We start from the raw sequence: 26425 nt of genomic DNA on the forward strand, positions 1-26425 counted from the left end.
ATCAGAGGTTATGGTTTGAAATTGTTGAACTCGATGTTGAATCCAGAAGGCTGTAAAGTGCCTAAACGAAAGATGAGGTGCTGTTCCTCGAGTTTACGTTGAGCGTCACTGGAACAGTATAAGAGGCCGAGGACGGAGAGGTCAGAGTGGGAGTGGAGCGGAGATTTAAAGTGCCAGACGACCGGAAGTTCCAACCAGCTCAATGCAAACTCGAGGAACAGCACCAACAGATCATAACCTCTGACCCTAGTTTTTATTCCCCCCAGCAGCTGTTGATGATTCTGCCATCTCCATTTACACCCTATCTAGACTCATCTTTTGTTTCTTTACTTGACCTGTTGCCATCTCCTTTTGCCTTGGACCATCATCCCTTTTGTCTCTTAATCTCTCCTGCCTTCCACCCTATCACAGACCTTCCCTTTTGGTCTTTCCTCCCCTCCCCACTTTCCCTGCCCCGACACTTGTTCAAAAACCTGTTACATCTCTAACTTGTTCCAGTTCTGACGAAAGGGTCATCGACCTGATGCGTTAACTGTTTCTCTCTCCGCTGCTGACCTGTGGAGTATTTCCAGAATGTTTTGTTTTTATTACGGATTCCCAGCATCCGCAGTATTTTGCTTTTGTCAAACTAAAGAGAAACGGTAAGATCCCGAGTGTTCAGCTCTCTCTAACGCCATTCATTCACGGGCAAGCAAGTTGACCATCAGGAGGATTCAGCAATGCGATCCTTTTCCTTGATCAACAGACCCTTTCAAAATGTTCAACACCGCTCGTGGTAAATAAACAGGCTGAAGGTTCCTCAAGCAAAGCTCTCACTGGGTTCCAGCATCCAAAATGGCTCATTTAGAGATTGGAGGGCCAGTCTGCCCTAGGCCTTGTGCACGATTAAACACTGTTCCTCCAAACAAAATGTCCTTTTCGGTGAAAAGTGTGAAAGTGTGTGATCACTCAACACTGCTGTTATGCTGATCCACACAAAGGCAGCTGGGGAATTTGAATTCAGTTAATTAAATAAATCTGGAATAAAAAGCTAGTATCAATAATGGTAACCATGTAACTACCGGATTGTCGTAAAAACCCACCTGGTTCACTGAAGCCCTTTAGGGAAGGGAATCTGTTGCCCTTAACCAGTCTGGCCTATATGTGACTCCAGACCCCACAGCAATCTGGTTGACTCTTAATTGCCCTCTGAAATGGCCCAGCAAGCAAGTTGTCAGTGTCTCACCACCACCTTCTCCAGGGCAATTTTGGACGGGCAATAAATGCTGGCCTTGCCAGCGATACCCACATCCCAGGAACGAATAAAGGGTATTTGGTTAACACCAATGCAAGCAGTTGTTACTGCTATTCGGAAATGATCTGTGGTGCTGCCAGAGAATGAATGTACTGAAAGCCTCAAACACAAAAGATGATGGAATATGGCAACTACTCCATTTAAACATTTTTATTGACCTGTGAACCTCACAGTAAATGGAAATCGGGGGAAACCGCCTAATTACCACTGGTTCTGTAACAGGAGAAAGTCCCTAAAATGCAATAGCGGGGGGTGGAATTTTAACCTCCCACCTGACGGAATCCAGTTGTGGGGGAAGTTAAAATGGAATGGTTTAAATTGCAACCAGCAAGGACACTCACCTAAAGCCTGTGGGGGGCCTTCTTTAACGAAAGCGGATTGGGATCCGATGGCGATATCAGGGCTCGACTGCAAAATTAACCTGAGGCCTGAGTGGGGAAGCTGGACCAATAGCCAGACAAAGTCCAGGTGCATTTATTTTTTATGAAAAGGTTCCCTTGTGGGCCAGGAGGAGCCCCCAAGGAAAGCCTGGGCCTTCCCTACCACAGCCTTCTCCCTCACCCACGACCGAAATCATAAGAACATAAGAATTAGGAGTAGGAGTAGGCTCTGTGGCCCCTCGAGCCTGCTCCGCCATTCAATAAGATCATGGCTGATCTTTGACCTCAACTCCACTTTCCTGCCCGATCTCCATATCCCTTGATTCCCAAAGAGTCCAAAAACCTATCTGTCTCCGCCTTGAATATATTCAATGACTCAGCCCTCCAGGGCAGAGAATTCCAAAGATTCACAACCCTCTGAGTGAAGAAATGCCTCTTCCTCTCAGTGGTTGTAGGTTTGAGTCCCACTCTAGGGACTTGAGCACATATATCTAAGCTGACATTCCAGTGCTGCAGTGTCGGAGGTGCCGACTTTCAAATGAGACGTTAAACCGAGGCCCCGTCTGCTCTCTCAGGTGGACCTAAAAGATCCTATGACACTATTTCGAAGAAGAGCAGTCGAATTATCCCTGGTATCCTGGCCAATAGTTATCCCTCAATCAATATAACAAAAAAACAGATCACCTGGTCATGATCACATTGCTGTTTGTGGGAGCTTGCTGTGTGCAAATTGGCTGCCGCGTTTTCCACATTACAACAGTGACTACATTCCAAAAAAGTATTTCATTAGCTGTAATGTGCTTTAAGACATCCAGTGGACGTGAAAGATGCTGTATAAATGCAAGTCTTTCTTTCTCTCTTTAAAAGGCCGACCCCTTATCCTGAGACTGTGACCCCAATCACTGCAAGGCCCCTCCAATCCACTTCGCTGGCTGCCAGGAACTGTTCCCTCAGGTCCCAACACGGCGTGCTCCTGCCGCCCGAATTCTACGTCATGGAAGTGGGGCCCAGCAGCCAAAATAAGAAAACCTCTTTCGGGCCTCAAGTGTGGCAGGCATGCTGGTTTTGCCATTTGCCCTGGCCCCACCCCTCCTTCCAGTGACACTGAAGCAGCAGGTTAGAATGAAGGAGATTTGATCTCAAGCGCAAAGCTCAAAGGAACACTTTAGGCAGACATTTAAGATCGGGCTAATTGAGCAACTGGACGCAGAGAACATTTGGTGCGAAACCAGAGTGACATAGCTAAAGGGCATGTTTGTAAACTACATTTGAGGAATAATTTCTCCAAGCTTAGAGTCTGTGGAATACACTGCCACTTGGGACTCCCGACTAGATTCCGACGATAGCGAACTACAAAGAAGGATCACACTTGTTCTTTGAATCGAGTTCTATTTCAATCACTAATGATGATATTTATTCCCTTTGCAGCCTTGTCTGGATCTTCAGCGCAATCTTTGAAAACAGATTTTCCGACTGTGCTTCTGGTCAAGTGAATAGTAGCAATTTTTTAAAAATTTGATCAATCCAAAAATGTGAATAACAAACTGGCCAGAGTTGAAGACTTGGGGCTGGGATTTGCAGTTTCGGTGCTCACCAGCACCGCAACGTTCTCGCCCATTAAAGAAAGAAAGCCTTGCATTTATATAGCGCCTTTTGCCACTGGATGTTCCAAAGTGTTTTACAGCCAATGAAGTACTTTGTTGAAGTGCAGGCACTGTTGTAATGTGGGAAACACAGCAAGCTCCCACAAACAGCAATGTGAGAATGACCAGATAATCTGTCTTTTTAGTGACGTTGATTGAGGGATAAATATTGGCCAGGACATCAGGGATAACTGATCTTCTTCGAAATAGTGCCATAGGATCTTTTACATCCACCTGAGAGAGCAGATGGAAGCCTCGGTTTAACAGCTCATCAGAAAGACGGCAACTCCGACAGTGCTGCACTCCCTCTGCACTGCACTGGAGTGTCAGCCTAGATTTATGTGCTCAAGTTCCTGGAGTGGTATTTGAATCCACAACCTTCTGACTCAGAGGCAAGAGTGCTACTCACTGAGCCACAGCTCAGAGTGAAGGGGTGAAAGTTCTTGGTCTGTGGAGCACGTAGCAGAAAACTCCAGCCTGGGTGGGGTTTTTTTGCTTATCTAACGACATTCCTGAAAGTGGCATTTTGCCTGGTGCTTCAGATCAAACCTCCTTCATTCTAACCTGCATTTCCTCTTGTCTCTTTCTATTGGGAAAATGGGACAATGGATGAGCTTTTATCGCTAAAATTAATCAAAGTGTTTCTGTAGTTTAGCAGCCATAACTGCCGTTTAAAATATCAACTTGCAATATAAGTGGCAGAGTTTGAGTCAATATTTATCGTTTGCTTACTCGCTCCAGATTCCCAACACCTCGGCTGGAGATGATGGAGGGAAACAAACTAATTAGTTTGATTGAGATAGATTCACTTTGGTCAACGCAATCAAGATTTTATTGGGCTTCAGTGGCGATCGTTAAATTTCTAAGAAACTTCTACCTTATTAAAATAAATTGAGCCTTTTATTTTGCTTACAGCTGGGCGAGTTATCTGTTTGTGTACTTGACATTTTTATGAATACAGTCCCGCATATAATTAGACCGTTGAGTACAATGTGCCAGAATAACACCATGAAAACATAGCAAGTTGGCAGTGTGAAAGATTCCATACCTTTATGATGGTTCGCAGTTGATACCAATTTTCCCCAAAGGGTTATCACACATATGATAAGTAGCAGTGTCCCTTTAACCATCCTTTAGAAAAGAAGAGAAAGAGCGAGATCAGTGTCTACAGTTCATTGTACCTTTTAGGACATAATATAACAATGAATCAATTAGTAATAAATTAAAAGTTATTCAGTGGTGGGCAATAATGAAATGAAGTGCTTCATGTGTGTTCAGCTTATAATTCACCAACAGTTCACAATTTTAGTTTGATAATAATGCAATAAACTGTCAGTCGTCAGCTTGTGAAGTAAAGTATTGCTAAAGTAACTATCGCTCTATTCATTTGCAACTGTCAGACAGACACAATTGAGGAAAATGCGGCATTTTTCATTAAACACATCTTGTTTGCGGCTGAGGAATAAGTTGGCATCCTTCAGCGAAGAAACTTAGCGCATGCAGTGCCAAGTGATTTCAATCTTCCCTAAAAACATAACACCTACAGTGACAGAGGAACTCATTAATCAGCCCTTTGTTATCTGAAATGAAACTCCAGTCAGTTATTCTACTCAGATTAATTATGTACAAAAAAAAATGATCCTGTAGCCAGATCTCCCATGTTGAAGCAGCTTACAAATGAAAATGTCTCATATTCCTAAGCCAATATCACTATAAAGACATAAATTAAAATATGAGCCCTCTTTAATGTCTGGAGCTTCAGACACTTGAAGTCGTTGAATGCTTAATTTCCTTCGTGCTTTGCATCACTTTGAATGAAAATTGAATTATGAGGTACAGTCAACAACCTTCTTTTGTACCCCACAGCTTTTGGATATATTAGAGAAACTTGAGTATATAATCCAGGCTGACACTTTGCTGCAGTGCTGAGGGAGCGCTGCACTGTCGGAGGTGCCGTCTTTCGGATTGAAACGTTAAACCAAGGCCCCCGTTTGCTCTCTCAGGTGGTTGTAAAAGATCCCATGGCGCTATTCAAAGAAGAGCTGGGGAGTTCTCCCCTGTGTCCTGGCCAAAATTTATCCCTCAATCAACATCACTAAAAAAACAGATTACTTGGTCATTTATCTCATTTCTGCTTGTGGGACCTTGTTGTTCGTAAATTGGCTGCAGTGTTTCTTACAACAGTGACTACACTTCAAAAGTACTCCATTGGCTGTGAAGCACTTTGGAACATTGTGAGGTTGTGAAAGGTGATGCACAAATGCAAATTTTCTCTCTCTGTCTACCTTATGTTAGACTGGTATTGCAAAATAACCCTTAGCAAAAAGGGTTCCCATTTTCCCTGTGTTGTAGACCCAAGAGAGCATCACTTCATCTATCCGACGTGAAGCAGATATAGCCCAATGACATCAGCTGGGAGGACATGCCCCAAAGCATGCAGAAACCAAAAGTACCTGCTGTGTGGTTGGTCCAGGCCATTGTTTCTTAGCAGAGATGTTGCCAAGTTCATCAGGAATAGCAGAGGAGTAATAAAATTGGAGGTGATTTTCACCTTCAGTGTCAAGATGGTAATCTGGCGGAGCGTATCGTCCGCCCATTGTAAACCATTTGCCCACAGTGAAATCAATGGTGTGAAGATTGGACAGGTTCTGTAACTGGTGGTTCATCTGCTCTGCCTCATCCCAGTCAGCGAAAGTGAAAATCGCCCTCAGTGTCTCTGAAATAAAACACATCCACGGAATTGCAGCCTTTGTGCACGGTAATCAGGTCCATGAAGACCAGGCAACTTGCTCCTATTTCTGCTCATGTTTCCTTTTTGCCGGTTTGACCCATAGAATCATGGAATCATAGAGATTTACATCACGGAAGGAGGCCATTTCGGCCCATCGTGTCTGCGTTGGCTGACAAAGAGATATCCAGCCTAATCCCACTTTCCAGCTCTAGATCCATAGCCCTGTAGGTTACGGCACTTCAAGTCCACATCCAAGTACTTTTTAAATGTAGTGAGCGTTTCTGCCTCTACCAATCTTTCAGACAGTGAGTTCCAGACCCCCACCACCCTCTGGGTGAAAACATTTCCCCTCAAAGCCCCTCTAATCCGTCTACCAAGTACTTTAAATCTATGCCACCTGATTGTAGACTCCTCTGCTAAGGATCCTTCCTATCCACTCTATCTAGGCCCCTCATAATTTTATGTACCTCAATTAGGTCTCCCCTCAGCCTCCTCTGTTCCAAAGAAAACAACCCCAGCCTATCCAATCTTTCCTGTTTGAACTCGGTAGGCCTTGAGGATTGGATGGGACCTTCTTAGTGCTATTGTCCCATTTGATGGGCAGATCCTAAATCAGAACGCTTGATGGTATTTGCAACTCCAAATAGATGGAAATTATTGGGTGCATGTATGTAACCTTTGTACGTGGGCCCATGAGACGCAACAGTGCATATTACTTGGCCCTTGAAAAGGTTTGGGCACAACTCAACGACATCAATCTGTGCTCCAAGTTTGACTGTTTAAAGTTGTGCAACATAGGAGTTTGCAATTAAATGATAATTTGTCCACTTGCATTTCAGCGCCAAATAAGAAGATCCCTGCAAGTTTTCAATATAAAAGTAACATAATAGCACTGCGGCATTTGTGCTCATGTGTGATACAACGCACTAATGCACTGAAAATATTGACTTTATGCACTGGGGAAAAGGCAGCCCAATTAGCAAAACACAGTTGATGCAATTGGCTTTTTATAAATATCCTCCCACTTTTGGTGCAATTTCCGATTATAAGGAACCAAACACTCAGACCCTTTGGGGGTCAGGAAGTGTTGTCGCTTCTCAGAGAAACACAAACAGAATCTACCAAAAACCTATTGTGTTCCTAACGCAGATGAGACTGCACACAGGGAGGTTAAAGTAACAGTGACCTCAGTATTTATTAAGACACTCCAGAGTGAGGAACAGGCCTTAGGGGCCGGCTTATATACAGTGCTCTCAAGGGATGCTGGGATCCCTTGGGACTTCAGGGGATGCACTCCCTGGTGGCGGAACATGGGGCTGCATGCTTTACAGATACACAACATCACTCCCCCGCAAAGTCAAAGTGAAAACTATTTACAAGGTGAGGAGGTCGGGAGCCTTTCTTTTCCTGGTGGACCGCCTCGGTACAAATGTCTGTTCTGGTGTGTTGGCTGTGCCCTCGCTGGGCTGGCGTGTTGTTGGCCCTGCAGGGCTGCTGGGTGAGCCTGGCCTTGCTGGGCTGTTGGGCGTGATGGGTTCGATTTCCTGGTCCAGCGTGGTGTTGTTGATCCTTTGGGTGTGTGTTGTGGGCTTGAAAAAGGTGGTGTCTGTTGTGGGTTGTTCAGGGCAGTCTGTGAACCGCAACCTCGTTTGGTCCAGGTGCTTTCTGAAAATTTGTCCATTGTCTAGTTTGACTACAAACACCCTACTCCCTTCTTTAGCTACCACCGTGCCCGCGATCTACTTGGGACCATGTTCATAGTTTAGCACATACACAGGATCATTCAGATCAATTTCCCGTGACACAGTGGCGCGACCATCGTTTACATTTTGTTGCTGCCGCCTGCTCTCTACCTGATCATACAGGTTGGGGTGACCCAGCGAGAGTCTGGTTTTAATTGTCTTTTTCATGAGTAGCTCAGCCGGGGGCACCCCTGTGACCGAGTGGGGTCTCGTGCGGTAGCTGAGTAGTACTCGAGACAGGCGGGTTTGGAGTGAGACTTCTGTGACTTGTTTAAGGCTATGTTTGATTGTTTGTACTGCCCACTCTGCCTGCCCATTGGAGGCTGGTTTAAATGGGGCCGCAGTGACATGTTTGATCCCATTGCGGGTCATGAGTTCTTTAAATTTGGCACTGGTGAAACATGGCCCCTTGTCACTGACCAGTGTGTCAGGCAGGCCATGGGTGGCAAACATGGCCCTCAGGCTTTCAATGGTGGCGGTGGCAGTGCTTCCCGACATTATTTCACATTCAATCTATTTTGAAAAAGCATCCACCACTACCAGGAACATTTTACCGAGAAATGGGCGCACATAGTCGACATGGATCCTTGACCATGGTCTGGAGGGCCAGGACCACAAGCTTAATGGTGCCTCTCTGGGCACGTTGCTCAACTGAGCACACACGCTGCATTGCCGTACACAGGACTCTAAGTCAGAGTCGATACCGGGCCACCGGATCTGGCTATCGCTTTCATCATTACTATACCCGGGTGGAGAGCCGAGATGAACGTCTCCCTGCCCTTTTTGGGTAGCACTACGCGGTTACCCCACAACAGGCAGTCTGCCTGAATGGACAGCTCGTCCTTTCGCCGCTGGAATGGCTTGATTAGCTCTTGCATTTCAACAGGGATGCTGGCCCAGCTCCCATGCAGTACTCAGTTTTTTACTAGGGACAGCAGAGGATCGTGGCTGGTCCAAGTCCAAATCTGGCGGGCCGTGACAGGTGATTTATCATTTTCAAATGCTTCCATGACCATCAACAAGTCTGCGGGCTGCGCCACCATCAACAAGTTTGCAGGCTGCGCCATTTCCACTCCCGTGGTGGGCAGTGGTAGCCGACTGAGAGCATCCGCACAGTTCTCGGTGCCTTGCCTCTGACAGATGGTATAGTTATACGCTGATAGCGCAAGTGCCCACCTTTGTATGCGGGCTGAGGCATTAGTATTTATCCCCTTGTTTTCAGCGAACAGGGATATGAGGGGCTTGTGATCGGTTTCCAGCTCAAATTTGAGGCCAAACAGGTACTGATGCATTTTCTTTACCCCGAACACACACGCTAATGCCTCTTTTTCAATCATGCTGTAGGCTCTCTCGGCCTTAGACAAGCTCCTGGAAGCATAGGCGACAGGTTGCAACTTCCCCGCAATGTTAGCTTGTTGTAATACACACCCGACTCCGTACGACGACGTATCACATGCTAGCACAAGTCTTTTACACGGGTTATACAATACAAGCAGCTTGTTGGAACATAAAATGTTTCTGGCTTTCTCAAAAGCAATTACTTGTTTTTTTTCCCCATACCCAGTTCTCACCTATATGCAATAACACATGTAGGGGCTCTAAGAGGGTGATTAACCCTGGTAGGAAGTTACCAAAATAGTTGAGGAGTCCCAGGAATGACCGCAGCTCTGTGACATTCTGTGGCCTGGGCGCATTCCTGATAGCGTCTGTCTTGGCGTCTGTGGGCCGAATGCCGTCAGCCGCGATCTTTCTTCCCAAAAACTCCACTTCTGTTGCCATGAAGACGCATTTCGACCTCTTCAGCCGCAGCCCTACGCAATCCAGTCGCTGGAGGACCTCCTGCAGGTTTTGTAGGTGCTCGACGGTGTCCCGAACCGTGACCAATATGTCGTCCTGAAAAGCCACCGTGCATGGTACCAACTTGAGTAGGCTCTCCATGTTCCTCTGGAAGATCGCTGCAGCCGACTGAATTCCAAACGGGCATCTGTTATAGATGAACAGTCCCTTGTGCGTGTTGATGCAGGTGAGGCCCTTCGAAGACTCCTCCAGCTCCTGCGTCATGTAGGCCGAAGTCAGGTCGAGCTTGGTGAACGTCTTGCCTCCTGCCAGCGTCACAAATAGGTCGTCTGCTTTAGGTAGCAGGTATTGGTACTGTAGCGAGAAACAATTAATAGTTACTTTATAATCGCCGCAAATCCTGACCGTGCCATCTCTTTTGAGTACTGAAACAATCGGGCTGGCCCACTCGCTGAATTCCACTGGGGAGATGATGCCCTCGCGTTGTAGCCTGTCCAGCTCAATTTCCACTCTCTCCCTCATCATGTGAGGTACCGCTCGCGCCTTGTGGTGAATGGGTCATGTCTCTGGGACCAAGTGGATCCGCACCTTCGCCCCGGAAAAGTTTCCAATGCCTGGCTCAAAAAGGGAAGGAAATTTGTTGAGAACCTGCGTACATGAGGCCTCATCGACATGTGATAGCGCTCGGATGTCATCCCAGTTCCAGTGGATTTTGCCCAGCCAGCTCCTTCCAAGCAGTGTGGGGCCATCGTCCAGGACAATCCAGAGTGGCAGTTCATGCACCGTGCCCTCGTAGGTGACCTTGATCAGGGCACTGCCCAGGACAGTGATAAGCTCTTTAGTGTACGTTCTCAGTTTCATGTGGATGGGGCTCAGGGCTGGTCTGAGTGCCTTGTTGCATCACAGTCTCTCAAACATCTTTTTACTCATGGTGCCAGTGTCCAGTTCCTTGGTTACGGGTAAGCCATTCAATTTTACATTTAGCATTATAGGTGGACATTTCATCGAAAATGTATGCACCCCGTGTACTTCAGCATCTGCCTTCTCTCTCTGAGGCTCGAAATTGCTTTGATCCACCATGGACCGATCTTCCTCTGACACGTGGTGGTTAGCAGGTTTTGCAGAGCTTGCAGCTCTGTGCCCCATTGTTCCACAGCTCTTGCAAACATACCCTTTGAAGCGGAATGAATAGGCTGAATGGAAGCCCCCACAATTCCAACAAGGTGTGAACTGCTTGCATTCATCCTTTGTTGCAGACTCTGAGTTATCTGGGTCGCCTGAGGCCTGCTGGCAGTTACAGACTCGTGGTTTCTGACCTGTACATTTCTGCTCGCAAACACAGTTCCAGTTAATTTATGAACATTGCTAGCACTTGTGTGCTGAGAGATTTGTTTGGTGTTATCACTGGTGGACATAAACGCCTGTGCTATCACAATGGCCTTACTGAGGGTCGGTGTCTCTACAGTCAAAAGTTTTCGTAGGATGGTCTCGTGGCCAATGCCCAGTACAAAAAAGTCTCTGAGCATTTGCTCCAGGTAGCCATCAAACTCGCATTGTCTGCAAGTCGCCTTAGATCGGCGACGTAGCTCACCACTTCCTGACCTTCAGATCGCTGGCACGTGTAGAACCGATACCTCGCCATCAGCACGCTCTCCCTCAGGTTAAGATGCTCCCGAACCAGTGTACACAGCTCCTCATACGACATATCTGTGGGTTTCACCGGAGCCAGAAGATTCTTCATGAGGCTGTAGGTCGGTGCCCCGCAGACCGTAAGGAGGATCACTCTCCTTTTTGCAGCGCTTCCTTCTCCATCCAGCTCGTTGGCTACAACGTACTGGTCTAACCGTTCGACATAGGCTTCCCAGTCCTCACCCTCCGAGAACTTCTCCAGGATGCCCACAGTTTGCTGCATCTTTGCGTTGGATTTGTATACTCGTCACCAGTTATTGTGTTCCTAATACAGATGAGACTGCACACAGGGAGGTTAAAGTAACAGTGACCTCAGTCTTTATTAAGACACCCCAGAGTGAGTAACAGGCCTTAGGGGCCGGCTTATATACAGTGCTCCCGAGGGATGCTGGGACTTCAGGGGATGCACTCCCTGGTGGCGGAGCATGGGAGTGCATGTTTTACAGATACACAACAAAACCATAGGCCTGTCATGGGAAAAAAATCCAGCACACATCATTAAACACACCAGTAGCCAGGGGGAGAGCACTGCAAGTAGTGAAGGCAAGATATTGTTACTGCTATATCTGAAAGACTGAACAGGCTGGGTCTCTTTTCTCTCGAAAAGGGACGGCTGAGGGGTGAGCTAATAAAGCTCTTTGAAAGTATGAAGGGTTTGCAGTACATCCGTGGCTTAGTTGGTAGCACACTCGCCTCTGAGTCAGAAGGTTGTAGGTTCAAGCACAAAAACTCTAGGCTGACATTCCAGTGCAGTGCTGAGGAAGTGCGGCACTGTCAGAGGTGCCGTCTTTCAGATGAGATGTTAAACTGAGGCCCCCTCTGTTCTCTCAGGTGGACGTAAACTATCCCATTGCACTATTTGGAAGAAGAGCAGGGGAGTTCTCGCTGGTGCCCTGTCTAATATTTATCCCTCAATCAGCATCACTGAAACAGATTATCTGATCATTATCACATTGCTGTTTGTGGGACCTTGCTGTATGCAGATTCGCTTTCGTGTTTTCCAAATTACAACGGTGACTACACTTCAAAAAGTACTTCATCGGGTGTAAAGCACTTTGGAATGTCTGGTGGTCATGAAATATAAAAGCAAGTCTTCCTTTCTTTAATAGGTTAGATGTAGAGAATATGTTTCCACATGGTGAGTCCAAAACTATAAATATAAGACAGTCACCAATAAATCCAATAAGGAATTCAGGAGAAACTGCTTTACCCAGAGAGTGGTGAGAATGTGGAGCTTGCTACCACGTGTAGGCGTTGAGGTGAATAGCATAAATGCGTTTAAGGAGAAGTTAGATAAGCGCATAAGAGAGAAAATAGAGGTGTATGTATGCATCTGGGAGCATGCTCACAGGTTTGTTGAGCTGTCGCATTGTGAGTGGCTTAGCCAGTCACGTGATGTTCACAAGACTCAATAAAACCCCAGTCAGTTGAGTCGAGGTCATCCACGATGAGGCTTGTGAGCCTAGTGGATGAACTGGTAATGTGTAGTGTGATTGTTAAACCTTTGTTAATAAACCAACTAGCTCTTAAACGAAGTGTTACTATGAATGTTTAAGCTGAGAACCCATGAAGCAAATCCATTACAGGAGGCCCAGCTGGAGCACAAACACTGGCATAGACCAGTAAAGCCGAATGACCTGTTCCTGTACTACAAATTCGATGTAATTCTTCCTGTAATTCTATGTCTTTGTCAATATTGATTCTTCGCACCAAAATACAAATTGAGAATTATGTGCCATCGGACGAATGTTTAAAATAATTTCAAAACTCTTCTGTAGCGTGTTTGTTCAGCTGCTAATATTGTCGTCCCGTTCACACCAGAGTGAAATGGCTAGACAAGTGTCGGGTTAAAAGGGACCCCGCAGTCCTTCCATGCTCCCTGGTGAAACGTATGGATGGCAATGAATTGAATGTCAAGCCTTGCCCAGCTGTGACCACTGCTACATTGCCACCAATGTCACCTTACTGCTGACAAACATCCAAGATTCAGTCTGTGCGATCCTAGAATAAACGACAAAAGCTTCTAAGTACCATTGTTAGCAGTTGTCTCAGTCCCCTAAAGTGATGCTGCCCGTCCCAAGCGGCTGCGTAGTGATGCAATAGAAAAATCATGCATTATTATTGCAACGTATGCACCTGTGAGTATGCCCACAGGTTTGTAAGGCTGTTCAGTTGGGAGTGGCTTAACCAGTCACGTGATATTCACAAGACTCAATAAAACCCCAGCCAGTTGGGTTCAGGGAATCCACGATGAGGCAGGTGGTTGTGAGTATGGGGGATGAACTGGTGGTAATATGTTGTGTGATTGTTAAACCTTTGCTAATAAACTAACTAGTTCTTAATAGCAATGTGTTGCTATGAACTCTTAAGCAAAGAACCCATGAAGCAAATACATTACAATTATTAATGGACAGAAAGAACTATCTTCCTTGTGTGTCAGCTGTGGCTCAGTGGGTAGCACACTCATCTCTGATTCCAAAGGTCGTAGGTTCAAGTCCCACTCCGGGGACTTGAGTACATAAAAAAAAATCTAGGCTGACACACAAGGGAAGCACTGCACTGCTGGAGGTGCCATCTTTCGGATGAGATGTTAAACCGAGGCCCTACCTACTCTCTCAGGTGGAGTAAAAGATCCTAAGGCACTATTTCGAAGAAGAGCAGTGAAGTTAAGCCCAGTGTCCTGGCCCAATATTTAACAGAAGAAGCTGGTGGAATTCTTCTGGAACAACAGGAAGCACTGGGTCTCTGCTGCAGTTCTGAGGATGGTCAGTCGTTGGTGTGCATCAGCACCCAGGCTGCGACTTTCTGTTTTCAGACCCTGCAGAGATACTTCTACGTCGAGCCCCCTCCTAGATGGTGTGCACTGGCAACGTATTTCTTCCACCAGCAATACTGCCTCAATTATGACACGCAGCTCCTGTTTGTGAGCCTGGGGCGGGGGGCGTCAGCACTGCTATGCAGGGGCTGCCTGTCTTTTACCAGGAACTCATCAGGGTCTGGACAGAGTCACCACCAAACGCAGTTCTCCCCCGTCTGGAGTGGCAGCTGTCCTTCGGGAGCCGCTGCTCAGGAATCCGTACCTCCACAACTGCAATTTTAGGTGGCAGTCGGACGAGAGGGCTGTGGCTGGTAAGGTGACCAGGGTCAGGGACCTGCTCGATGGTGGAGGAGCGGGCTGGATGGTGCCAGACGTGCTGGCACGGCGCCTATCCTGGGCCGACGTCCGGCGCGCGGCCAATGCCATCGAGTCGCTAAAAACAGCTCTGGGCCCTGACTTCGTTAAGTGTGTCGAGGAGGCCCAAGCACATGGGGAGATCCTGTCCAAACTGACCCCCGTCCGGACAGAATTCCTCATTGGCGCCAAGCCCCGAAACCTCCCTCGGGAGCCGGCGTCTCACAATTTGAGCCTCCGTGCCTTTCAGCTCTGCGTGGAGGGGATTCCTGTACGGGCCGCTCTTGCACACTCTCCACCTTGCCATCCTCGTCTGCCGTCCGGACACACCATGGCGCACCATCCTGCTGTCTGGAGGAGGCAGGGGTCCCCAATGGAGTGCTCACTACGTGGGAGCCCTCCCCTTATTTATTGGGGACTTGGCCTGGAGGGTGTTGCACAGAGCAGTCCCGTGCAATAAGTTTTGAAGTTGGTTCACGGGCTCCCAGGCCGCCTGTAATTTCTGCGGTCTAGAAGAGTCTGTGTTCCATGTTTTTATTTATTGTGCGAGGTTGCAGCCCCTATTCCAATATCTGAAGCAGCTGCTCCTCAGATTCTGGTTGCACTTCAGTCCCACACTCCTGATCTTTGGGCTCCCTGTGCGGAGGGGAGCAGGTAGGTCCGAGGGCCTCCTCGTAGGACTGCTCCTGGGCACGGCCAAGGGTGCCATCAGCCGGTCCAGGCAGCGGGCGGTCGAGGGGGTCGTTCAGCCCGGCTGCCTGCCTCTCTTCCGCGCGTAGATCCGAGCCAGGGTGGCCCTAGAGATGGAGTATGTGGTGTCCACCGGTACGCTTGCGGCCTTCCGCGAGAGGTGGGCGCTGGAGGGACTGGAGTGCATCATCACCCCCGGCAACCAAATTTTAATTTGAACCATGTCCAAAGTTTAATTTGTTTATGTTTGTCAGTTTTAGTGCCCCCCCCCCCCCTGCCCCCACTTTTAGCCGGGGGCACTTGTAAAATTTGTGTTTTTAGTGCCCTCAAAAAAAAACAAGGGGGCACTTGCTTGTAAGTTGTTGGAGTGTGCTCCCCCCCCCCCTTAACCAGGGGGCACTTGTATTAAAGTTTGCAACAAAATAGTTGCAGAGCTGTTCAGTTGGGAGTGGCTTAACCAGTCACGTGATATTCACAAGACTCAATAAAACCCCAGCCAGTTGGGTTCAGGGAATCCACGATGAGGTAGGTGGTTGTGAGCCTGGGGGGATGAACAGGTAATGTGCAGTGTGATTGTTAAACCTCTGCTAATAAACCAACTAGTTCTTGATAGCAATGTGTTGCTATGAATTCTTAAGCAAAGAATCCATGAAGCAAATACATTACAATTATTAATGGACAGAAATAACTATCTTCCTTGTGTGTCAGCTGTGGCTCAGTAACTCATCTCAGAGTCAGAAGGTTGTGGGTTCAAAGCCCCAGTCCAGAGACTTGAGCAGAAAAATCTCGGCTGACACTCCGATGAGGGAGTGCTGCACTGTCGGAGGTGCCATTTTTGGGATGAGACATTAAACCGCAGCCCCGTCTGCTCTCTCAGGTGGATGTAAAAGATCCCATGGCACTATTTCAAAGAAGAGCTGGGGGGTGTCCTGACCAATATTTATCCCTTAATCAGTATCTAAAAAAACAGATTATCTGGTTACTATCACATTTGTGGGAGTTTGCTGTGTGTAAATTGGCTGCCGCATTTCCTACATTACAACAGTGACTACACTTCATTGGCTGTAAAGCGCTTTGGGACGTCCGGTGGTCGTAAAAGATACCATAGAAATGCAATCCTTCTTTCTTTCTTTCTGGCTTGCTTTGAAATAGTATTTGTGCCATGCATTCTGGTGCTGCAGTATTTAGAGGAGAGCTAATGAGAACAAAATCTTGCCTTAAGAGTTTTATTTCTTCTGCACCTCGTTATTTAATTTATATATATATGAATTTATCATTGCTGTGACATGGAGTAAATTACGCAGAAATGTATGAATATATTGCCAAAACAATGGAATGGGCTCCTCAGCAATTGTAGATCCCTTATGTTGCTGTTCTAACATTCCTCCATCTCAGTTTTAAGATTTCAGTGATGCTTTACTCAAATAGTTGTCCAGTTTTTAAAATCATGGTAGTGCACTGTTCTTTTAATCAACAACACCTTGCATTTATATAGCAACTTTAACGTAGCAAAACGTCCCAAGGCGCTTTGCAGGTGCGTAATCAGACAGAACTTGACACCAAGCCAATGAAGGAGACATTGGGACAGATGACCAAACGCTCAGTCAAAGAGGTAGATTTTGAGGAGTGCCTTAAAGGAGGAGAGAGAGGTAGAGAGGAGGAGAGGTTTAGGGAGGGAGTTCCAGAGCTTAGGGCCGAGGCATCTGAAGGCACGGCCACAAATGGTGGGGTAGAGATAATAGATTTTCGTCTTCAGTGCCTGAGTGGTAATCTGGGGGAGTTGATCGCCCGCCCATCGTAGAACCCGCCCGATTCTCATTACATTCAAATGAATGAGATGAAAATCGGGCGGGTTCTATAACGGGCAAGTGATCCGCTCTGACAGATCATCGCCCATGCAGTGAAGACCAAAAGTTACCCCAATCTATCATAAAGTGATGTGGTCACAGATTACAACTACCCTACGCATTGCAAAACTATTTCTGACAATTGTTTTGCCTCTTTCCCTGCCATCACCCGCCGCCCCACCCCCCGACCCATCAAGCACCCCCACCCCAACCCAAATTATTTTCCTTTCTGATAGTGGTGCCTCAAGTTGGAGCATAGTGTCTTGAGCCAAGTATCCATTTTTGTATACAAGGCGAGACACTGAGGATCGGCAGCCCAATTCTTTTCCCACCTAACATCCCCATGTACACAACAATACAACAGAAACTGCCATTTAATGGGGCTGAATTGGAGGCCGCTATGGGCGGATATGAGCTGCACTCATGCCCGTGGTGGCCTCACAGGTTCCGGATTTAGGCAGGCACTGCACATGCGCCACAACTCGGAACTTGCGATCTATCAAGAATCCTCTTGATGGATCGTACGAGACTGAAGTAAATGGGCACACGCTGCGGAGAGTAGGGCTGTTTGCTCAACTTCTGCCCATGAAATTCTTATGCCTGATAAAAGCAAGGCCAGCTTTTATTAGTGGAGGACTTTTAAAGGACAGAAAAATAGATTTTTTTTCAATAATTTAAGCATTTAAAAACCGTGAAATTAGGTCAGTTTATTTTTAAACCCTTTAAATTATGTAAACTTATGTTTCAAAAAAATTAAATTTTTGTTTTAAATAATTAATTAAATTCCACTTTTGCTCAATTTTAAATATGTGAATTTTTTTTGTCCTTTATTTTAAGTGTTCGGGTATTTTGGGGGTAGTCCCATTCATACTTATAGTGATTCCTTACATACGGAACTCACCAAAAGTATGAATGGGGATCGCCCTACTTGGATTGGTTGGGCCAGCCCATGTGATCCCAGGGACGCCTGTGAATGGTCTATGCTCCTGAGATACAGGACCGCAAGTCTCCGAACCTCCCGGATCACCAGGTAAGTTCGCAGATTTTTTTGAGGTCGGAGGCATCCTCCCCGTGGGAAGCCTCCGCCCACAATTTCTGCACCAATAATTATGGGAAGCCTGGTTGATATTTCCTCTCCCTAGGCTGATGGCCACTAAGGCCTCGATTTTAACCCCCCTCGCCCAGCGAGAATGGTGTGTCGGACAGGCTTAAGATTAGGCCTCATCCACTTACCAGCCTGAGGTCACTCCATTTCTGCCAGCTGCCATTTTATCTTTGCCGTCGTGAAAGTCGGCCGTGGCTCCCACTACAGGGGGGGCCTGCTTTAAATTCAACGGTCATAGCCCGATGACATCATCAGTGCCGCGATGGATCATAATGATGGGTCAATGGTGTGGAGGATGGTGGGGGGGAGGGCCTGTCCGGTCAACAATCCGACAGCGGGAGTGCCCACTGGCCAGTAGAGGCCAAGGTAGGCCAGGAGGAGCAAGAATTCCCCCAACGCCCCCCCCTTGTCCCCACCAAATCCCCACCCACCCTTTCCTTCCCCCAGGCCGTGCAAGGAGTCCTTGAGCCTCCCCAGCCCCCGCCATTGTTTCTTCTCCTCTGCATGCTGGCGTAATATCAAGGACTGTTCCTTTGGGCCCCGCAGCATCCTAAGCCTCCTGAGCCATTTGCCCGCTCTCGCCGTTCCGGCTCTGACATCAACCCTGCCGGTTTGGGGAGCGAGACTGTCCTGCATTATTTAAATGAGGCCCGGGAGTTAAAATGGCCCTGACCTCACGCTGAGATCAACGAGGGGGCGGGGGTGTGTGCCCCACACACCTTGCCCTCCCAAATGCGCCCCCTGGGTAAAACATTGAGGTCTGAGACTCTCTTGGTGACCTGGCTTAAATCAGCTACCTCAGTACAGAGTGGGGGTTGGGGGTGGGTGGGGGAAGGCTGGACCCCCTGATCTAGATAGTTCTGCACCATACCACACTGTGAGGGAGAAATTCAACTCAAACAGGGAGCGCCAAATGGCTGGTATGGCATCTACGCCTCTCCCCTCACCCGCACCCCTTCACCCTCAATATCCTGCTCCATTGAAGTAATGGAATGGTATATCAGACGCATGGTAGATGTGATACCGCCCATTTTGTGCAGCTCGCTCAAGTCGAATTTCACCCCCTGTGCAATTAACCAATAAACCATGTTTTTATTTTATAGCGCATGTGTTATTGTGCTTACAGGAGCTTGCCTCGCTGAATCAGCTCAATTATAGTCTGAGCAAACAAATTAGTGTACTAATGGATCAGTTGCCACGACTGCAAGATCATTAATAATCCTATATAATTATTTAGTCAAAAGTGTCTAGACTTGATAACCAGTTACTATTAATTTACTTCACTTGTTCCTCACCTGAAGACAGAATACGAGAGGTGGTTCTGCAATCTGTCACTACTTGCCCGGAGTGCGTCCCGGGTGATGTTCTGAGCAGCACGCTGCCAGCCCCAGATTGCAGAAATACCTCTGCGGCCCAATTTGCACAACTGTCAAGGAAAGTCCTCCAATGCATCAGTCCAGCCCTGCTGATGTGGGCTGCTGTGATATCTCCCAGCACTAGTCTGCAGAGAAAGTGTTCAAAGTTTATGCGCAAAGTTATTTCCGATGTCTGCAGAAACAAATGCGCAGCGGCTAAGAGGTGTACTGCTGATACACTGGACTTGAAATGGTAATGATATCCTGATACTAAAGTCTATGGGGCCAAGTTTCGGCCTGAGTTGCTCCTGTTTTTTTGGAGCAACTGGTTTAGAATGGAGTGTCTTAGAAATTTGAATTCTCGGCATTTAGTTTGTTCCAGTTCTGGTCAGTTAGAACAGTTTCACTTTGGAACAGAATTTTTTTTTTCAAAAGAGTGGGTGTCCGGCCACTTACGCCTGTTTTCAAAGTTTAGGTAGTGAAAACTTACTCCAAACTAACTTAGAATGGAGTAAGTGAAGATTTTTGTCCGTTCGAAAATACCTTGTCTACACTTTAGAAAATCAGGCATAGGTTACAAATCAGGCGTAGGGAATGGGGGGTGTGTGTTTAAAGGGAAGTTTACAAACATTAAACACTTCAGTTTTACAAATAAAGAGCCATCATCAATAATAAATGATAAATACATCAATAAATCAACCAATAAATCAATCAAAAAAAATTTATAAAAAATAAAAAAAAATTTTAAAATCAATAAATAAAACTTTCTACTTACCGACTGCAGCACCGGGAGTCCTCCAACAGCGTGTTGGGACGCCCCCCCCACCCCCACAGTGTGTCTCTGTCAGTGTCTCTATCTCTGTCTGTCTGTGTGAGTGTCTCTCACTCTCTGTGTGTCAGTGTCTGTGACAGTGAGGGGAGGGGGAGATGGGGAGGGTAGAAGTGGGTGGGGGAGAAGGGGAGGAAGGTAGAGGGAGGGGTGTGGGGTGGGGAGGAGGAGGAGGAGAGGAGGAGGAAGGGAGTGAGAGTGAGGAGGGAGGAGGAAGAGAGAGGAGAGAGGGAGGCTGAACGGCCGGGCCCAAGACTTCGGGCTGGATTTACAGGTGGGTGGCATCGGGTCTCGGGGGTGGGGGGTTGCGGAGGGGTGGTGGAGTCGCAGAGGTCCGGGGGGGGGGGGGGGGCAAAGAGTCGCGGAGGTCCGGGCAGGAGAGATAGTCGGGGAGGTCCGGTCGGGGCGGGGGGAGGGTCAGGTCGGGTCCGAGGAGCCTTATCGACGCAGCCCCAGTGAGGCCATTCGGCCAGGGCTAGGGGCTGCGTGCTTCGGGCCCCTCCCACAGTTTTGGGCGCCTGGAGCTACTGCACATGTGCACCCACGCAGAGGTCCTGGCACTGTTTTCAGTGCAGGGACCTGGCTCCGCCCCCAGCTCCAGGGGACCTGCAGGGAGCCGGAGAATAGGTGAGGTTTTTTTTTTAGGCGCACAAAACGGGCGTCCAGGTCCGGGCCGAAACTTGGGCCCATTGTGTGGTTTGATGTGCTTTCAACTATATTAGGTTTATATCTGCTTACATAACACAATTTGGCACAATCAAGCAGTCATGCCTTTGTTAAGTTATATAGCACCTTTCATTACCTCTGGATGTCCCAAAGCACTTTACAGCCAACGAAGCACTTTTTTGGAATCTATTCACTGTTGTAATGTAGGAAACGCAACAGCCAATTTGCACACAAGCAAGCTCCCACAAACAGCAATGAGATGATGACCAGATAATCTGTTTCTTTTGCAATGTTGGCTGAAGGATGAATATTGGCCAGGACTCCCCTGCTCCTCTTTCGAAATCGTGCCATGGGATCTTTTACATTCACCTGAGAGAGCAGATGGGGCTTTGGTTTAACATCTCATCCTAAAGACAACACCTCAGCACTGCACTGGCAGCTTAGATTTCTGTACTCAAGCCCCTGGAGTGGGACTTGAAACCACAACCTTCAGACTCTCAGGCGAGTGTGCTACCCACTGAGCCACAGCTGACACTAACTGTGTCCCAGCAATCTGTGTCACAGCAATCTGTTAGCTACAGGCCATAGATTGCGTATAGTAGAGATTGCCCAGTCGATAGCAAGGATGTGAAACTATAGTCATGAAGAGAGACTTCAAATCCTGAAATTAATTCCACTGGAGCAGAGAGGAGATTTAATCAAGGATTCAAAAAAAAATTATGCAGGAATTTGAAGGGGTAAACAAGGAAAGACTGTTTCCTCTAATTGGAAAGTCAGTGACAAGGGGTCATCAAACCAAAATTGTCACTGAGAGAGCAAGAAGCGAGATTAGGAGAAACTTCCGAAGGCAGAGATTTGTCAGAGCACAGAATGCTTGGCTACTGCGAGTAGCTGAGGCAGAGACCATTACATCTGTTACGGGGAAAGTGGAATAATATTTGCAGTACAGCAAGATACAAGGCTATGAGCAGAAGGCCGCAGGATTCGATATGACTTGCTCCAGCACAGAGCTGGCACGGGCAAAATGGGTCGAATGGCCACCTGTGCAGTAAAATTCTATAGAATTCAGCAACCGGCAATCAAACATAGGTGTTGACTATCCTCAGAACAGTAGCTTTCGTTGTTAGCAAGCCAATAACAACAACAACCTACAATTTCTATAGCGAAATACAACCGCTACACCACAAAGACATGCCGATCTAGGCCGACATGAACAACCTACCACCAACCCGTCTCAAATCTAGGTGGCCATTTTGGACCGTCGCCGAAGCCCTTCAGCGATCTCCCCTCGGCCTTGATGACCGACTGCGAAATGCTTGGAAGAACTACGACATACGTAATGGATTCCTTATAGAGGACCCCACAGTACTACCTGAGGGATCAAACCTTCCTCACAAACAGTGGACAACCATCAACCGCCTCAGAACCGGTCATGGTAGATGCTGCCACCTTCTCCATAGGTGGAAGATTAAAGCAGCCCCATCATGTGACTGTGGAGCTCCTAATCAGACCCTGGAGCACATCATCGAGCACTGCCCTCGGAGGAAATTCCCAGGCAGCCTACAAGATATCCAAGTTGTTACACCGGAAGCTTTGGCCTGGATATCTGACTTAGATATTGACATTTGATTTGCTTTGCTGCTACCATACAGAAGAAAAAGAAGAGAAGATAGGGCCATTAATGTACAAAACATGCAAAGCCACCTTACAGAGCTGTGGTAAAATAAATGGAACAAGGGTGAGAGTTTAGATGGGGCGATTGAAGGCTTGGGTAAAAAGGTGGGTTTTGAGAAGGTTTTTGAAGGTAGAGAGTGAAGCATAGAGAAGGGCAACTTCATCCAGGTGCTAACAGTATATATATATCTTTATGGGCTAAATGCACACTGTGCATTATGCTGTATGATGCTGGTGCAGCAAATTACATGCAAGTCAACCATTTTCTTTCAAATTTGACTATGTTTTAATGAGCTGGTGATGTTAGTGAGGACACAAAGGTCCTTTTTTCAAATATCTCCCTATTGTCGACAGCAATTCATCTTGCAAGGATTCTTGTCCACTTATTCGGCCATTTGATTGATGAAGTGATACGGGAAAATGTTCTGCAGGTTAGATGGCTATTCCCAGTACAAGGAAAGTCTGAAGGCGGAAAGCTGCCATGTCAGTAATGTAATCGCTAGGCAACAACAAGGCCCAATAATGATGACCTGAGTGAACTAAATTCAGTTTCTGGTACGCAGCCAGGCAAAAACAGCCTTAATCATGAGGGGCCACTCAGCTTAACTACGCAGAGAGTACAGGCGCTTGACAACCTTTAAAAACTGAGCTAAATATGTACCACAGGCGCTGGGCTGAAAACCTGAAATAATAAAAAGTCACATCACCTGACTGTTCATGTTAAATGGTTATCCTAATAGCCCTATTTTTTTTTTTTGCTCAACTAAAGATTTCCTTCCTTCTCTCTCCTTTGAATCATCTGACAACCTTTATAGGCCAACACTTCAATGGGGTACCGAGGGAATGCTACATTGCCAGAGTCTGACATTAAATTGAGGTAATCTCTTCGCGCTTCTTGGAGTCCTGAGTACATTGAAGAACCCTGATGTCCTGGCCAATATTTATCCCTCGATCAATATCACTACAAAACAGATTATCTGGTTATTATCACGTTGCTGTTTGTGAGAGCTTGCTGTGCACAAATTGGCTGCCATGTTTCCCACATTACAACAGTGACTGCAGATGCACTGCAGCAACTCGCCAAGGCTTCTTCTGTAGCACCTCCCAAATTTGCGACCTCTACCACCTAGAAGGACAAGGGCAGCAGGCACATGGGAATGCCACCATCTCCAAGTTACACACCATCCTGAGCTGGAAATATATCGCCGTTCCTTCATCGTCGCTGGGTCAAAATGCTGGAACTCCCTCCCTAACAGCACTGTGGGAGTACCTTCACCTCATGGACTGCAGCGGTTCAAGGTGGTGGCTCACCACCACATTCTCAAGGGGCAATTAGGGATGAGCCATAAATGCCAGCCTCACCAGCAATGCCCACATCCTAGAACAAACAAAAACCCAACAGTGACTACACTTCAAAAAGTACTTCATTGGCTGTAAAGCACTTTGGGGCATCCAGTGGTCGTAAAAGACACTATATAAATGCAAGTCTTTCTTCTTTCTTTCATTTGAAGGAGAGCAAGGAGTTTTCCCAATGCCCTGACCAAAATTATTTTCCAGGATGGTTGCTACTTGTGAGACGTCCAATCCAGTCACCCTTCTCCAAGTCGTCGCCCTCCTGCACCAGCTCGCACTGCTCCCTGAAGTGGCCTGCCTCCACACTGCTCCCAGGCCGCCGCACCTCCGCTCCTTTTATGGCCTCGACCTGCCATTCCAGGTCCTTCATTGAAACACCTGTGAACTCATCTCTTTTTGGTGAGGAAGCAGTTCATCCTTGATACTAGGGACCGCCTAAGAAGACGACTTGTGAGACCTCTGTACAAAGTGGCTGCCGCATGAGGTGCACAAAAAGCACTGAACTTTCACTTTATGCAAAGCAGTTTGTAACATATCTGAGATCCATGATAAAGCACTATCTAAATGCGAGTTCACTTGTTTTTTCTTACAATGGCATCGCGATAGCATTACAAAGCAGTGATTTGGTATAATTACTTTTAAATATCACCAGTATAATTTTCATTTTATTTAAAGTATGATATGCATTTCACATGATCGATCTGGGATGAACTCCAAAATGGCAGATGGCTTAGGGTAAGTAATGGACTATCATTTTTATTTCCAGTTGTCCACAAACTAGTTCTTCACCTTCACAGATTTTTGAATGATAAGGGAGTCAAGGGTTATGGGGAGCGAGCAGGGAAGTGGAGTTGAGACCAAGATCAGATCTGCCATGATCTCATTGAATGGTGGAGCAGGCTCGAGGGGCCAATTGGCCTAGTGATGCTCCTATTTCCTATGTTCTTACTCCTACGGTACATTCAACTGACGGAACATTTCCCTTCATTAAACTAAATTGCAACCTTGTTATTTACTTCCTTAGAATTCCTATTATAAATTCAATCTTGCAGGTTACCAATTGAATTCTAAAGTACGTATAGTGAGAAAATATTCTATTGACTCTTGAGCCACACTACTTTCCTGCTGACGTTGTAAAACTGGTTTAACAGCCTCCAGTGTTCACACTTCTGGCCCCGATTTTAACTCCAGGCGGATTCCCCGCTCAGGCCTGAGTTAAAATTACAGTCGGCTCTCAATTATGTCATCGACCCACAACATGCACAAGTAAAGAAGGACCCTGTTGGCTCCAGGTGCCTGTCCTTGTTGCCTGTTCAAGAGAGCAGGTTAAAATGGCAGATGCTGAGATCATGGCAGCTTCCGGCCAGGTAAGAGCCGGGATCGATTTTAACTGTTCACCCGCCTCGTTTCTGGTGAGCGAGTAGAGTTAAAATCGCCCTATTAAATTTTTGACAAATATTTGCATACACAGTGTTGGGATCCCCAATTGCATCGCTGAACTTCTTTATTGTTGTGATCGGGAATGCGCTGCTTGAAAGAGTGGTGGAAGCTAGTAGCTTTCAAAAGGGAATTGGATTATATATGTGAAAAGGAAAATTTTGCAGGGCTTTGGGGAAAGAGCAGGGACTAATTGGATCGCTCTGTCAAAGAGCCGGCACAATGGGTCGAATAGCTTCCTGCATGGCTGTATGAGTTTAGAATTCTATGATTGCTACTTACATCTGAAAATGTTGTTTAAAACTTTCTATGCATAGAGGCAGTTCTCTCTTCCTCCACAGTTCCTGTTGGTGTCCTGAGTAATCCAGTCTGAGATCAATGGGTTGTAGGTTGTCCCAAAGGGTAGTGTATTTTTTGCATAAATTTGCTGGATAATATCTCGCTGTGAACCGTGCAGTGTTTGTTTATCATTCCTTAAAACAGCCCCAGAATTGCACGGTTTCTTAGACAATGTTTAATGTCGAGAGGCAAAATACACAAGAAGGTGCTGAGAATGGGTAAGTGCAGCAAACGGTGCAGTAATGAGTCATAAGAGGCCAGGAGGAACCTCGGCTCAGTCCTGACTCCGCGCTGAGTTAACTGAACTTGGATGAGGCACTGGTAAGAATCTTATAATTATCCTCAATGCACCCAAGCTGGAAGGAGAGGAAAAGAACAGTCAGGGCTCCTGCTTCTGATCATTATCCAATTATTCTTGCTGCGATGTCTGCATGAGGGGACAGAGGGGGGCAAGAACAACATTGGGCTTAGCTGTAAAACCCTCCATGGTTGATAAGCAAACCAATAGTTTTATTGTATTGACTTGCACACAAGGGTTATTTTAAGTCCCTCCACCTGACGGAAACTAGGCGGATCAGGGTTAAAATCAAGTGTCGCTTTTTGCCGCTGAGACTGCCAATGTACAACCATGAGTTCTGCGTGCAGTTCTGGTCACCACATTACAGGTAGGATGTGATTGTAT

The 26425-nt window shown here is 46.9% G+C and overlaps 1 protein-coding gene across 6 annotated transcripts in view; it reads right to left on the reverse strand.

The window, feature by feature from the left end:
• LOC139281436 (chemokine-like protein TAFA-2) overlaps positions 1–26425 on the reverse strand; it is a 378326-nt gene that overhangs the window by 143767 nt on the left and 208134 nt on the right. For all 6 annotated transcript variants that reach the window (XR_011596876.1, XR_011596873.1, XR_011596874.1 and 3 more), the window contains one exon: positions 4366–4448. Coding sequence is in view for 1 of the 6 variants with exons in the window: in XM_070901600.1 (XP_070757701.1) it covers positions 4366–4447 (82 nt within the window). In the remaining 5 variants the exon portion in view is untranslated. The remainder of the gene's footprint in view (positions 1–4365; positions 4449–26425) is intronic.

Source organism: Pristiophorus japonicus, chromosome 15 (assembly GCF_044704955.1).
Source record: "Pristiophorus japonicus isolate sPriJap1 chromosome 15, sPriJap1.hap1, whole genome shotgun sequence".
NCBI classification, from domain to species: domain Eukaryota; kingdom Metazoa; phylum Chordata; class Chondrichthyes; family Pristiophoridae; genus Pristiophorus; species Pristiophorus japonicus.